General features: G+C 40.6%; 1 protein-coding gene across 1 annotated transcript in view; it reads right to left on the minus strand.

Annotated features, from left to right (window-relative positions):
* The window catches only part of Dner (delta/notch like EGF repeat containing), a 302,088-nt gene that overhangs the window by 66,785 nt on the left and 218,611 nt on the right, over nt 1–16,692 (minus strand). The window contains exon 8 of the mRNA XM_021198700.2: nt 7,019–7,243. Coding sequence (XP_021054359.1) covers nt 7,019–7,243 — 225 coding nt within the window. The remainder of the gene's footprint in view (nt 1–7,018; nt 7,244–16,692) is intronic.

The raw sequence follows: 16,692 nt of genomic DNA on the forward strand, positions 1-16,692 counted from the left end.
GAGGGAGGGAAGGAGGGAGGGAGAAGGAGAGGGGGAGGGAGGGAGGGAGGGAGGGAGGAGCCATGTGCCCATCTTTTCCAGACAAACTTGAGTGTTCTTCATTAAAATGGAGGCAATTTTGTAAAAGCATTAGCTTCCACAATGAGTTTTAAAACTGAAAAGCAATGGGCCCAGTAAGGAACAAGAGAGGAAATGCATGGTCCTCAGGACTTTGTACAAATTCAAATCTCCAAAGAATCTTCAAGTGTATCGAAGACCAGAAGGCTGGAACAATAGAACATGCAGAAGAGTATTCAAGTTTGTTGTCTAATTGTAATATGGACTCTGGATTCAGGTTATCATCAATCACAAGACGGATATCACAAGTGATGCCCATAGTTGCAGGGCCTCCAATGATGAGGTTCCAAGGTCCAGAAGAGTCACTGTCACTGTCACTGTCACTGACAAGATGGGCAGTCATTTCTATAGAAGACTTGCTGTGGGAAGCTTAGGACATCAAAGATTGTTTCAAGATAGAAAACTAAAAATGAAAAAAAAAAAGTGAAAAGAGAAAAGAGCATTTCAAAGACCATGAAAAGATACAACATCAAGGGAGTCTGTGGTTCACAACAACCAATGCAGAAGATTTTTCAGTGATTTAGAGAGCAAGACAAATTAAGAATATCAAGGACCCTAGAAGTGAGAAATGCCAATCAAGAGAAACACCCAGAGCTGATAGGGCAGGACATCTGTCTGTCAAGTGGCTGTGTCTATAGGCTCTGAGTCACAGAAAGGCAGGCTCCTTTACTGAAGTGCACCCAGGACACATCAAACCAAATGCAGTCATAAATTCCCAACCCAGCATCCCTTGGCATCAATTCCAAAGCCACATGTGAATGGATATTCAAAAACAGGATGGAAGTCGGGGAAGGGGTCCTATCCACTCACAAGAGTTCTGTTCCATGTCATGTTAGACTTAGTCATCTCTGTGCCTGGATGTAAGAACTTCTACTAAGAGTCACTCACTGACTCATAGTCAAGGTCACCTTCAAGTCAGGTGTCCACATTTTCAGGGACAGTGCTGAGACAGAGGAGTCCTTGTCCGTGTGATTGCCCAGCCAAAGTAAGAGGCCAAGGTCACGACGAATATAGGAGCAGAAGTTCCTCAACTTCCAAGAAGTCTAGCCTTTGGTCAAGAACAGTGGGTCTGTAATGTTGAGCAAATACAGATTAAAATGGGGCTTCTGTCACTTCTACTTCCCAGCATCTGGTCTCTACAAACCTTGGTTTCTTTAAGAGAAAATAGGTCAGATGTTTGGCCCAGCAATTGGATGGAGTAAGTTCTCGGAGATGGAAGCAACTGAAGGCACAGTCAGTCTGGACAAGGCCACTGAGGTCACTGCCTCAATTCCCAGAGCAAGTCCATGTGACTAGCAACTCTCAGTTTCATGCACTGAGCTGAAAGAGTTACAAAGACAACGAACATTTAAAAACTCCAGTTACAGTTTTCATTTTTCAGGCATTATCACCCTCAAAGAATGAAGGTGACCGTTTAACCCTGTTTTTTATTTACCCTGAGGCAACAGAGGCCCTGGGTCTTTATTGACTACATTCAAATCCTTGTTTCATCCCTGTCTAGCAGAGTCAAGGGCAGAGGGATGACACCCATGGGTCTCACACAGTAAAGATGGGTGAACCAAGAAATGCTTCCCTTACATAGCTCTGTCCAGCTCCCTGGCCCCTAACTATCCATCACCTTGGTCACAAAAACAGTCATAAAGATGGAGAGCAATCCTTTAATTTTTGAACAATTTGGTATGTACATGTAACTGGTGAGGAAGTAAATGGAAATGGGGTTGTCAGTAGAAATTGAACAGCAAATTGAACATCTTATTGTTACATGGTTATCTTGGGGTTGTTCTGTTACAGGAGAGTGAACCTACATCATGATGCCCGAGTGTTCAACCACTGAGCTATATCTTCAGCCCTATTTTTGCTTTTTTTGTTTTGTTTCATTTTGAAACTGAGTTGTTTGCCTGGGTAAGCTTTGAATTTATGATCTTCCTGTCTTAGCCTTCCCTGAGTAACTGGGATGGTAATATTTATATATTAATGTCTTAGGCAAAATTCTGATGTGGTCCTGCTTTGTCTTATCCTGCCACGGCCTCTGAGTGATACTTAGTATTATCATACTTGGCCCACTGTCTAATGGCTCCTGCACTAGGACAGCTCCTAACAACTCCAGGAATCTACCTGCAAGTGACAGGCAAGTTTCAGGTGTTGGTGGCTGTTCTTGTTCTCCCAAGCACTTAGTTCCATCAGCATTTCCAAGTAGAGATAGAAACTGTTTTGGATTATTTGTGGGTGTTTGTTTTGGTTTGTTTTTTTGGTGACGGACAGGTTATAAATAGTGTGAGGCAGATTTCTGTGGATGAGTCTGCATCCGAGAAAGCAAGACTTCCTTCCTTTCTCCCTCTTTGAGACCAGATGATTACACACACACACACACACACGCACACACACACACACACACACGCACGCACACACACACACACAGACACACCATATCTTGGACTATGAAGCAGGAGTGTCAAAGGATTGGGAGTCTGAAATATATAACTACACAATCTACGCCTCTCACACACACTCTGTACCTCTCATGACTAAGGAGCTGGAGCAGATCACAATTTGACAATACAAGAACTGTCTTCATTCCAGTAAACCAGAGGAAGTTCCCTGGCTAATAAAGATAAAAGTTGTCCACTGTACTCATCCCAGAATCTGTACATCCAGACACTCGTTAGCGAGCTAAATGCTTTCCTATCTTTATATCCCTGTTGCTCTTCAATCACTATGAATATCCTACCATTAAGCCTTATCTTTATTCTGTTTCCAGGCTGTGTTATCAGAATACTGATGTGGTCAGGCCTGCTATCAGAATACTGAGTATCACAGTAGGACGCCATACCAGATGCATATCATAGGCCACCCAGAAATGCAGCCTACAGGTAAGGCAAATGGAGAAAAGAGGGGAAAAATAGTATCCGAGTCCTAGAATAGTATGAATTTTATAAGACAATAGCAGAAGCATTTTGTTTGGAAGGAGTTTAATTTTATTTGCTTTTTAGTCTCCATCTGAATGGCATCATGGAATCGCTGGTTCCTTAGTGGAGAAGAATTGGCTGGCAAATGTAGCTAACACCCAGTTAAGGTCTAGGGGCCTAATTGACTGGCATTGAGTTGACTGTTGTGAGAGATATCATTCATAAAAATTGAATTTGATGCATACACTGGCATACCTACTCGAATGCCTTGTACCTTCAGTTCTTTAAGATTTCTCTACCTACAGTGGCAGGGTTGACAAGCAAGTGGAAGAGTCCTTGCTCAAATGCATTAGGGGTCCAAACCAGTCAAAAGAGAGCTGAGCCTGGTTCCTTCCCATCAGCCACTGCTTCTAGTACTGATCCTCTACAGCACTGACTCTCTGAAATATGTAAAAGATGCCACTGTTCTACCAGAGTCACAAGATGTCGTGGCACAGTGTGTCCTTGGCACGTTCACAGCTACTATATGCAGCATCTCCTAGGCCTTGCTTCACCAGCCTCTGGGAAATTTCAATTTGCAGTGTTTTACAGAATGAGTGGCCTGTCACTTAAAACTGTCACTGGAAGATGACATTTCAACCATTACTCAGTGGTGACATTTTATTATTTAGGATTAAAACGCCATCAGGAACCAGGGGAACAGTAAGCTAAAATTGAAGCTTGCACATCAGACACCTGACACATCTCATTTGCAGTAATGAGAATGGCGTAGGGTTTTTTTGTTTTTCTTTCTCAGATGGGAACTAATTGCCAATCTGGTGTGATTTCAATCTGTTGCCATTTATGAAACAGGATCTCTTTGCTCTCTATAAAGACAACCCAGCCCTCCACTCTGCAGCCAGATACCCAATTTCACCCAGACTTACAAGATTCAACTATTATGCAAAAGAGTGGTAAAGCAATTACATGCTCCAAAAAAATTAAGACAAGAAATTTCCCATTCACAGACCTGTCATGTTCACTTCTTAACACTGTAAATTCCTGCCAGATGTTTAAAGGCCTTTTGCATTTTGGTCACAGGACCATCTGAAAGTGTATTGCCTGTGGAAGCAACTGGGTGTTCCAAATTTGATGAATGAGCCCTCATGGAATCCCAGGACCCCACTGGAGGGCTGAGTAACAGATGAAGGTATTATGGAACAGAAGATGTTTTTCCTGTGGGATTCACGGCTACTTGGGGATAGTGCTGGACCACATGTGACCACCCATCTAAATGTTCCAAGTGGAGACCAATGCAGAAAATACAGGAGAAAGCAAAATATAAATGGGAAAGGTCTCAGTCCACTGTGCCTCAACGGATGCTATTGGCAACACCCTGAATGGTAAGAAAGGTTTGAAAGTGTAGCACAACACACCACCAACAGAGGAACTTCGCTGACTCCTCCCTCCAGCTTTCTACCCAAAGAGGAAACTGAGGCCCACAAATGCTCTGCAAATGTTTCATGTTCATAGTGAGAGACAGACAGACAGACAGACACACACACACACACACACAGAGAGAGAGAGAGAGAGAGAGAGAGAGAGAGAGAGAGAGAGAGACCCACATAGAGAAATAGAGACAGAATAACTACATTCCACTTAAAAATTTAAAAATACTAAATATGCATAGGAAAGAAAAGAATTCAGAGGAGAAAATGAGGCTTTCTTCTGGTCTGTCCTGCTTGAGTATTCTCTGAGAAACTTGTAGCAGGAAAGGCTCTCACAGACAGGTAATAGAATATGGAGAGGTTCCTGACAGCAAGATTTCGCCTCCAGTTGCCACTGACAGCTGGTACCTTGGTACCTTCAGAGAGCTTGGGCACAGTAAGCCCTGGTAGTGCCATGTGGGGACCTGGTTCTGTCCAACACAATGGCACCTTGTTCAGTCTGCACACACCACACTGTCCTAATGATATGCTTTCCATGTAGGGAATGGTACAGCCCTGCTCCATCTCCTTCCTCAGCATGCAGTTGTGACGCACATGGGCTTCTGTTCCCACCCTTGAAGAACAGGCCTCCAGGAGAGATGATACAGACCCAGAGAAGAGAGAGGCATCATTCAGGGAAGTGAGGATACTTCAAGGATTACAAAGAACCCCTAAATATTACTGTGATCATTAATGGCACCTGTCTAGATGGCCAGTTGAGGGATCCAGATACTATTCTATATGAGACCCAAAAGGCGTTTTCTCTTAGATGGTATTAAACTTGGCATCAGTGGTCTCTGGCTGAAGCTGATGACCGCAGAACATTGACAGGACTCGTGCTACCTCTTGGAAGCCTGAAGACCAAAGGCTCAGGTTCCTGCAAATGAAGGATTTTAGCTTCAAAGCACAACTCAGACATTGTGCCTGGGTATGCAGCCTGCCAGCTTCCCCTACGAATTTTGGACTTGCCAGTCCCCACAATTGCATGAGCCAGTTACTTAAAATAAACCTCTGTGTGTGTCTCTCCTGCTTCCCTGGAGAATCCTAACACGGTTACCAGGCAGATTAAACAGCCCCTCCTCTGTATTGCAGAGCACAGAAGAAAGGAGAACTTGGCAAAATATCAGCTGCTTAGAAAAATCAGAGAAGGAAGACTCTATGTGCAAAAAGCTTTGCATCACCTACTGAAAGCTTAGCTGCAGTTCCCAGTAACACTTTTAATTGATTTGTGAGTATGAGATGAGACGGCTTTGGAAAAGGCACTGAGGCCTTAGAGCCAGAAGCATTGGGGCTGGAATATGAGCATGGGTTCCCTAATGTAAAAGAGGCCACAAGTAGAGAATGAATGTCCAGAGGGGTTCCAGGTAAATGTAGCCACAAAAAGGTTCAAGGATGTGACACATCCAGCTAAGAAATCGGGGAGACTGTTCCTTTAGTCAGCAATGGCTCTGGGGTAAAGCTGTTGATTCAATCTATATAAATATGTATACATAATTCTCTCACCCCTTGGGGTAGAGTGTCACCTATCATGGTCATTAATATATCACATATCACTGAAGGATGAAGAAACAGCCCGAGCAATGCATCACAGATAACCTCATCCCTGGGCAAGCATGACCGAGAGTATTCTCACACATGCTAAGACAGGTAGGATGTCCAGACGCTATTTAACCCTTATGAACCAGTGGTGTATATGCAGTATGTCGCAACAAAATATCTCTATGAGGGATGTGACTGTGTCCCATGGGGAAGATGATGAAAATGACAGTGTGGATGATTTTTGGAACTCAGAGGAGAGGAACGAACTCAATCCCTGAAGAGAGATGGAGTAATAGAGAACAGGCATCCCAGGACTAGAGTTCAGCCAGGGGTCAGTTAAAGCAGGTACTGGCTAGACTCACTCAGGGTCACATGTGGGGACTCGTGCTGGGAAGTAATGTAAAGACTTAGCTCACGCCAGGGTAGAAAAACAGGCACAACGGCAATGAGAAAAAGGAAAGGGCTCCCCACACACTCTTTGTAGACACACTAGGAGACTGGAAAGGCAAGAACGAGCACCAGGCATCGCTCTGACTTCCGGGTTTCAAGACTTCCGCAATCTAAATATCAGTAACATGAATGCAAAGGATTTTTGGGAAAATAAGTGAGGAAGCTACTGAATGTTTACAGAGGAAGCTGGGTGTAGCATGCTTGCATGCTTGCACATGCAGTAAGAGTTTTAATAGACAGGGCAGTGATAAACGGACTGTGTTCTGCTTCCCCTGGATACTAAAATTGGGTTAGAAGGTTCAGTGCCACTTCAAAGTCTTCATTCCGCTTTCTTGTGCTTTCTAGTTTTCTCACAATGAGTGTGAATGGCCCGTGGGTCGAAGAAAAGACCTGCTTAAAGCTCTACCAAGAGTAAGTCTGAAGAGTAGGTATATGCACAGCCAAGGAGATTCACTCCTATGCATATCCCATTCCGCGGGATGCAAGGACAAACGACCAAGTCTTCTAGGACAAGCTTTGCTGTCTAGAGGGAGGACCAACCTGGATCGCAGAGGCACTTGTAGCTAGTGCCCACGCTACGGCACATGCCGTGAGCACACGGGCTGAGGGCGCAGAAGTCCACAAGCTGGGCACACGTAGGCCCTGTGAAGCCTGGGCTGCAGCTGCAGGTGAAATGCACACCATCCACGTAGCAAGTGCCATTATTCTGGCATGGAGAGGACATGCAAGGGTCCACCTTCTCTTCACAAGCAGAGCCGAAGTACCCTGCGGGAAAGCATAGAAGGGCTTTGAATTCTCAGAACATTGAAAACAGTCGGAACATTTTAAAGGGCTAGAGCTGTAGCTCGGTAAGTAAGCTGAGTAAGCTGTCTCCCATGGACTAAGCCCTGAATTCAATCCCCGGCACCGAGTAAACCAAATAAGCTTTATAATGCCAGGTCTAGGGAGGCAGAGGCAGGAGCTTCAGAAGTTCAAGGTCATCCACGGGTACATAGAAAGTTTGGGGACACATAAGATATCTGAGACCCTGTCTCAAAGAATAAACAACTTTTAAATTTTTAAAAGTTTGTATACAATTACCAATTCAGATGCCACAGCCCACTAAAGCCCGTAATATTGTTTCTCTTAGATTTGGTAACCCTGTGTTAAAGTAGCAAATTCTGTGATTCTGAGCTTGTTGAAACACAGAATATATGACTCTTTGGATGTACATCTTGTGTTTTGTATATATGCACACGGCATGTATGTATGGTATATGTATGTGTGTATGTACAGGATAAAAGTTGCCAAAAACAAGTAAACAATCCCTCCTGAAGATGTAATACTAATTGTATAAGAGAAAAAATGATAAATAAATAAATAAATAAATAAATATCTCGCCCATCCTTATCATTTGTATTCAATTCCTTTAAAACACATATCACACTGACTTGTATAACACATAGATTGTAACTAACTCATCCTTCCAAAAGGTACAATTCCCTGTTTTTAATAAGTGTATTCAGATGTTCAACTCAATGAATACAATATACATGTATAAAAATATTTTAAAGATTGATTCTGGTGATGTGGTACCCTCTATCCATACTGTGCAATGCCATTTGGCAATAATCGCTGACCACCAGGGTACGCCATGGGATGAGTGAGTCACCAAAGCATGCCACTAAGAACAAAGGCAGATCCAGGAGACCACACATTCTATCATGCCACTTAGTAGAAATGTCTCTAAAATAATACGTGGAAACATAAAAAGTGGATATGTGGTTTCTGTGGCTGAGGAATGAAGAGAGATTGAGAGCAGGCACGGGTAATCCACTGGATTGAAGGAGATGCTCAAAACTGGTTCCATGCCAACAGTTGCATACCTGCATGGATTGGTTAAAAAATGCTGAACTGAGCAGTTTAGAAGAGTGAATTATAATCTAGGAATTATGCATGCAAGCATACTTTATGATATAATATTATGTAAAGCTGTTACATATTTCAATTTTAAATGAGATTATCAGATAAGTGTTTTTTATTGTTTTCTGTACACATAAGTTGGCATTTCTCAGGCTAAAAAATTACATATACATATAAGTGTGTGTACATCTCTTTAATCACACAGTGTGTTTAGCAATGCTATAAACCTAAGCTTGTTTTAAATACTTCAAGACTAATTTGAAAATTCTATAAATATTTAAATTTTAGAAATAAAAATTAAGTTATGTTACTCATGCATACTTTTGGGCATTCTACTTTTCTTATAGTTATTATCAAGATTATAGTGAATTCATAAAATCAACAAAAAATATCCCTAGATTTAATTATCTGAAGCACCACTCATTAGTGGGCCTAATTAGCTTGGAATCATTCTGAGTAGAAACAGAAAAAAAATTAAATGATATTCAACATTTTATAACTACTCTTAGCTTTTAAAACTTTGAAATCAAACTAAAAATATAATATATAATCAATTTTGATGATGCTTGAATTCTCCAAAGAGTCTTCTGGAGTGGAATATTTTTCTATCCTTTATGTATTCCATTCTATTGTGATTAAATAAAAAGATACTTAAAAACTTAACAACACATGACAGCACTATAAAGTATCCTTACTTAACAATTTACTTGAAAAGAATAAAACTATCTAAAAACATCTTCATTTTAAAACAAAATTAAATTAATTCTCCCTATTTGGGTCTAAAAAATGCACTATGGCCATTCCAATTATTAAAGATCCAGTTTTGCCAAGAAGGAAGACCATCGTGGGGATACTTCATTCCTCCTTAGAATAGGGAACAAAATACCCATGAAAGGATATAGATACAGAGACAAAATTTAGAGCTAAGATGAAAGGATGGACTATCCAAAGACTACCCCACCCGGGGACCCATCCCATCATCAGCCACCAAACCCAGACACTATTGCACATGCCAGCAAGATTCTGCTGAAGGGACCCTGATATAGAGGCCTCTTGTGAGGCTATGCCAGTGCCTGACAAACACAGAAGTGGATGCACATAGTCAGCTATTGGATGGAACACAGGGCCCCCAGTGGAGGAGCTAGAGAAAGTACCCAAGGAGCTGAAGGGGGCTGCTACCCTGTAGGTGGAACAACAATATGAACTAACCAGTCCCCCCAGAGCTCGTGTCTCTAGCTGCATATGTAGCAGAAGACGGCCTAATCGGCCATCATTGGGAAGAGAGGCCCCTTGATCTTGCAAACTTTATATGATCCAGCACAGGGGAAGGCCAGGGCCAAGAAGTGGGAGTGTGTGGGTAGGGGAGCAGGGGCAGGGGGAGGGTATAGGGAACTTTCAGGATAGCATTTGAAATGTAAATAAAGAAAATATCTAATAAAAAAAAAACAAAAAAACAAAAAATCCAGTTTGGCTCTATGTGTGACACCAATAAAGTAATTCTTATTTCCTTAATCTGAAGAGATAGGTTCGGGAAAGTAACTGACCACGTCAACCCACAAGTCGCACCAGTTGGACAAAGGCTCTGGGTTTTATCTTTGTTCTTATGAGAGTGAAAAGAGGAGGGATTTCCTCCGGACAACTGAATAATGAATTTGTTGGAGCTACAGTGTCCTCCAGACACAATGGGATTGATGCACATATGAACTCAAAGACGGTGGCAGTGTGCACAGGGCCTGCACAGGTTGAAGCCAGATAAAATCTCAACACTGCATAGAGGAGGTAGATATAAGTCCCACCCCTAACCAAGAAGCTACTCATGATTGATAGCTGCTGAGAGAGTCAAAATCTGTTTTCTTCAATGGAGTATCACCAGGTATCAAGCAGACTCAAGGCAGGCCGCATTGAGGTTCAGGAGAGGGTGACCAACACAAAATGGACTCCATGGTTTTTGTCCATTTGTTTGTGCTTTTGTTGACTGGCTTTGGTATTTTGGAGAGAGCCAAAGACCATGCAGTTGGATGAATAGAGGGAGTAGGATGATCTGAAAGGAGTTGGGATGGGAAAAAATAGGGTCAAAATACACTGTATAATTTAAAAAAAAAAAAAAGCAAGTTACAAAGCATTCATGGAATTAAAAGACCCAAAGTTAGAAAAACCTCCCATTTTATGGATTGGAAAAACTAATATTATTAAAAATATCTATACTACCTAAAGTGACTTACAGATCAGTGCAATCCCCATCAAAATGCCAATGACATTCACAGAACACCACCAACATCAACAGAAACTAAACTTCATATGGAAGTACAAAAGACTCCAGGTAGCCTGCGCAGTCTTAAACCTGATGAGTAATGCTGGCTAGACAAAACACCCAACTTTGGGAAACAGACCAGAGCCATGGCGCTCAAAACAGCGTGGCACTTGGAAGCACGGTCCAATGAAACAAAAGAGGAATTCTCAAAACAAAGCCACGAACCGAGAGACAACTGACTCTCAGTGAAGGCACCAGGACATCCCCCAAGCAGGGTCACCACTGCTGAGAAACCAGATGTTCATATGCAGAGGGCAGGAACTGACCTATTGTCTCCAAAAGTCAATGAAAAATGAAGGCAAAAAGAACCAGGTTCAATTACCACCTCTGCCCATTAATCTGTGGGACCCATTGCTGAATCCAGCATGAATCTTTTGGCGTTGAGTAGAATGCAGATATCTGCTGATATCTGCTATTTGGATTTATTATGGAATTTAAATGCAAACACAATAACCCTCAAATACTAACTGTTCGATACCAAGCAGCCACACCTTTCTATGACTGCCAGAGACCCTGTGGGTGGTACTGGTATCGATTACAATGGAAAACACAAGAGGAAGTTCTGCAGTCGGGGTTATCAGTTCAGCTGGACGGCTGGACAGGGGAAGCCTTTAGGAACAAAAGGGAGAAGAGAAAGCTGCGCCAGATTTTGAAAGTTCTCTGGCTTTAAAGAGTAAACTCTGTGTTTTCTTCTGTTACTCAAGCCATTGTTATCATCTTATTCATATGACACATCCTTTAGTAAATGACTCAGTTCCTCCTCAGCTGCCCCCTACATGAACTTCCTCACAGAACATGAACAGGGTTTTGTAACACCAGTAATGAAAAGCCAAAAGCCAAAAGCCAAACAAAAGTTTGAGCCTCTTTACAAGTTGTCTGACCTTGGACAAAGCATTTTATCACTTTCGGTTCCAATTCCTTACCGACAAAATGTGTGGACTCCTACTAGTATAACGATACATGGTGCTCAATACGTGTTGGATTCAAATTCCTTTAAGCTATGAGTTTTTCACTGTGCATATTCAGAGACTGTGTATAGGAAAACTGGAAGGAAGCTGGACTGTTAGGCAATCTCTGGAACATAATCAAATTTGACATTTGCCCAGAGTCCCCCAGAGCTTTGTCCATGAACAAGGCTGAGGATGTTTTCTGGAATCAAGAGGTGCTCACACACAGTTTTCTAAACACATGCAGTTATTGGGCCACCTTGCAAGGCAAAGTGGGTGAGCTCTGGGGATAACAGCTGTGGGAAGAGGTTCAAGAAAGGCTCAGAAGTTCATCTCTTCGCAAGCTCAGTAGGAGTCTGTTAAACCCATTTTTGCTCATACAAGCATTTAGAAGTACTGTCATTGTTCCAAGGATTTTACCACATTGATTCATAACTATATGTTTACTATTATATGTATATGATTAGATATGTATCTATATATAAGTAAAATATGTAAATAAAAATCTACAATTAAAACTCATATAAACCCCATGAGTACTGTTATCTCTTCATTTTTAAATGAGGAAGTAGACACAGGAAGATTAAGGACTTTGCCCAAAGGCACACAGAAAATAAGTCACATTTGAACCCAGGATTTTCAAGCCAAGGTCTTGTTGTAACATTCGATCATATCAGGTTATAGCAAAGTAGCCAAGAAGAAGAAGAAATGGATGCTAGTATCTGTCGAAAGACTTACTTATTGAATGCTTAACCTAGTATTCATCTCTCTACCTCATGCGTTATAGAACTTCAGCTACACAAAATAATAGATATTCCTAATAGACTCTGCTACAGTTATATATTGACCTGTTACTCCATTCTGGATAGTGAGATTTATTTGTAAATACCTGAGGTCACATCTGAAATTATCAGTCCATGGACAAGATATTCACTGACCCACAAGAAGAATGAATTAAAACACATAGGAACATCATAGACAAACTACTGAAAATCAAAAATTAAGAAAAAATATTAAAAGGATTCAAGGTTTATTGACTCATATAAACATAAATGGACTAATACTCAAAAATAAAAGGAAGAGATTCTTAGATTGCATCAAAAGGAGCAAATACTATGTGTTCTTTAGAAGAACCTTCTATTAAAATAAAAACGCAAATCTGAAGGCAAAGGAGGGTAAAAACGTTAAAAATAAATAAATAACAAAGGTGATACACCCATAATGGATTCCAGTTGAGCTACATAACAAGATTTGTATCACCAAAAAAATATATTAGACATGGAAAGGATTCTTAGCATGGAAAGCAGGCAACTCATCAGGAATAGCCACCTACTCATCGGGGTATCTAGGACAGTTTCCAACACATAGAGAAATAAACTGCCAGAAACCATACAGAAAAGACTCTTTTCATAGTGCTTAATGAAGCAAATTGATAAAAATCAATAGGTATATATAGCATTTGAATAAGACATTCCTTTCACAACACTTCATATAAGTTGCTCATTCCAGTAAGTATGAAAAATCATTACACAAAATCAACATTCATTCATTCATTACTTTAAAACAAGAAAAACCTTCAGAAAACTAAAATAGAAGTTCATTTCACCTGTAATTATAGGGTATGCACAAAAAACTTATAGATAGCATCATATTTAGCAGTATGGTAAGGAACACTTCCCTCTACTGTGAAGAGCAAAGGTAGGATTCTACCCTCTATCCCTACATTCAACATTTCACTATATGCAGAAGGCAAGTAAAAGTTTAAAGCATGAAGAGAAAAAAAACATGACTATTATTTAGCAACCTATGCTCTTATGTAAAGGAAACCAAAGGAGTTTATAATAAAAACCATTGAACCATGAATAAGAATAGCAAACTATCAGGATAAGCCAGTTTACAAAAACAACTGCATTTTGGTTCACTAGAAAGAAGCAACTAAGAATACGTTTCAATGGCATTTACAATAATGTCATCAGTAAAACACAGAAAAGGTTGGAGAAATTCTCAGTGATTAAGAATACTTGCTACTCTTGCTAAAGACTAGGGTTTTCTTCCCAGAACCCAAATGGCAGTTCATAATCATCTCTAACTGCAGTTCCAAGGGAACTGACACCCTCTCCAGGCCTCCATACAGGCCTGATCATACACAGATATAGGCAAAACACTCATGGAAATAAAATGAAAATATATCTTTTAAAACACAAAATAGAAGTGAATTTAATAAGAGATTCGAGAAATCCTCACTAAAACCTATAAAATATTACTTAAAATTTAAAATACCCAAATAAAATGAATAGCTATACCATGTCCATGAATTTGAAATACTCAGTCTCGTAAAGATGTAAATTATCCCAAACTCCTTTGCCATAAGTTATTTAAGCTATCCACTACTTGAAGTGCAATTGAATTCTCATTGATAATCAGAAGCAGAGATAGATTAATACCAGTGCTCAATGGGTTCTCTGGCTTCTTTCTCTTTTTATTTAGATTGAATTCTCAGCCCATATTCAGGGTGGATCTTCTCTCCTCACACTTACTGTGGCATGTGTGCGCCCATGCACAAAATGATTATTTTTTAAAAAAAAATAATTAAAAAAAAAACTATGCACAGGATAACACATGGAATGCAGCTTTGTGGAATGTAGTGACATCAATATATGTAAAAATAACTAGTGAACTATAGTAATGCTGAGCATTCCACGGCGTCTCATTCTCTGCACCATTTTTGGGTGTGGCTTTCTGGGTTAATCTGCCTCTGCTATAAAAAGAAGCCTCTCTAATAGGGTTTAAGAAATAAACTCATCTGTGGGTATAACAGTAAGTCATTAGGAGTTGATTTCATACTATGTCCCCATAACAGAATAATAAATAGTACGAGGTTCTCCCCAGGACCTAGAACCTGGCTACCCACAGGCTCTTGAGCCAGATGATGAGGCCAGGCATAGGATGCACCTTGTGGAGCAGACCTCCTTAATCCAATCAGAAAATGGTTGATTTGCTATCATGACATTCATCCTACTATTGTATCTATAGGTCTTTATTTCCAGGCTGGTCCTTATCATAGCTGTCAGAGTTCACAGCTGAATGAGATTAATAATGACCTTTCTCCTCCAGTAATATGCAGTGCCCCATCCAGCACTAGGAAAGCTAGCCAGTAGGGATAAAGTTCAATATCAGCTCGATCTCTCCATGTTCTGTGATTTAAGTATGTGCTGCCTTCAGCAATAGGGACTTGCCATTAAGTTCTGTGATCATTATATCCCAGCCCCACCTTCTAAAGCTCAGGAATGATTGGGGAAGAGGAGACAGAGAGCTGGAGGTGATAGATGACTACAATAAAGCAATGTTTTCCAGGCGCAAGAGGGAAGTTGCATATATGAACTACAGCAGTGTGAGACAACATGCATAAGACCTGTGCAATCTCAAGCCAGACAAATCTCTGCCCTGAGGGAACGGGTGGTCATGAAATCCCACCCGTGACTGATGAACTATTGGCAATTGACAGCTGACAAGAGGAGGTGAATTAGTTTTCTTTCAATGTGGTTAGTTTTCCCAGGTAGATCCACAGACCCAAGATTATACAGGGAACATTAGCTGAATTCGATGGGTATATGAAAAGAGAACACAGGTCTGGGTGAGTATGGAATGGGCTGGAACTGGGAGGAGTTTGGGGAAGGTAAATATGATCAAAATATAATGTATGGAATTCTCAAAAAATTAATTTTTTAAAAGAAAAAACCTTTAAAGTAGCAACTCTGAAATAACCAAAGATGAATAAACTGTATGAGACCAAAATTACAGTCCCAACCAGGAGGTGATGACTGTGTCCTTAGAGGAAATATGTCTTAGAGAAGAGGAAATGAAAAATTATTTAATAGTGTCAACCAAGAAAGAATGCGCACGGCAGCCCCTCTTGGTGCAATATGTGGTTTCAGGTTGTCAGACTTGAGGCAGCAGACATCAGGAAACACTGGAAAGAACACAGAATAGCTCCAGAGGAAAACTCAATCCCGAATGTATAGAAGCCATGTCACCAGGTAAGTGAGTTCAAAGAACAGTTGCAAAAGAACAAAATGCAAGAGGAAAAAAAAAATAAAAAGATGGATTCCAGGGTTAAAATGTAAGGTAAACAAAACAGATGTGCAGAAGAAACCTACCAGGGAATGAAGGCAGATGAAAAAGTAACACAAAATGAAACAAACAACAAAAAAAAAAAAAACCCTAATTTGTCCCTAGAGAAATGTCTCAGTGGTTAAGAGAACTGACTGTTCTTCCAGAGGCCCTAAGTTCAACTCCCAGCAACCACATGGTGGCTCACAACCATCTGTAATAGGATCTGATGAGGCTGGCTTCTGGTGTGTTTGAAGACAACAGCATACACATATACATAAAATAGAATTTAAAAAAGAAAGAAAGAAAGAAAAACTAATCTATCCAGTTGACTCTGCCTTCAAATTTTGCATTTAAATCAATATTGGTATGTGTGTCTCCTGAATATGCATTATGCAAATAAAAAGAGAACACCCTTGAGATACACACATTGTGAAAAGTAGGTATTTAAGACCAAAAGAAATCATTTTTGAGATATTTTAAGCTGCAAGACAACCGAAGTCATTCTGTGTATTGTCAGAAATACAAATAGCTTTGCAACATTAACATGAGTATATGACATAAAGCAATGCTGGCAACTGGGCTGGTAGTAGAAAGGGGAATGATATGTTAGCCTGTGATGCTTAACCCTGACTTTGCTGCCTTCTGGAATGGTTCAAGCCACACCTGGGTGTCTTTCTAATTCTTCCCTTTGTGAAACCCCACTTTCAGCCCATCAGTCACTAGGTCTTGTAGCTCTGAAACATATCCTGAACTCAAGTACCTTGTCTCTACTCCCTGTCCATTACCCCAAAGTCATGATTATTTTTTCTCTGACACAAGTGTCCTCCAGTAAGAACCCCTGGTCTAGCATAACCCTATGACTAATTCCCTGATTCATGAGACTAGCTTTCATAAAAATAATAATTTCAAGTTTCTGAAGAAAGAAATTGAAGATCTCAGAA

This window comes from Mus pahari, chromosome 5 (genome assembly GCF_900095145.1).
Source record: "Mus pahari chromosome 5, PAHARI_EIJ_v1.1, whole genome shotgun sequence".
Taxonomy (NCBI): domain Eukaryota; kingdom Metazoa; phylum Chordata; class Mammalia; order Rodentia; family Muridae; genus Mus; species Mus pahari.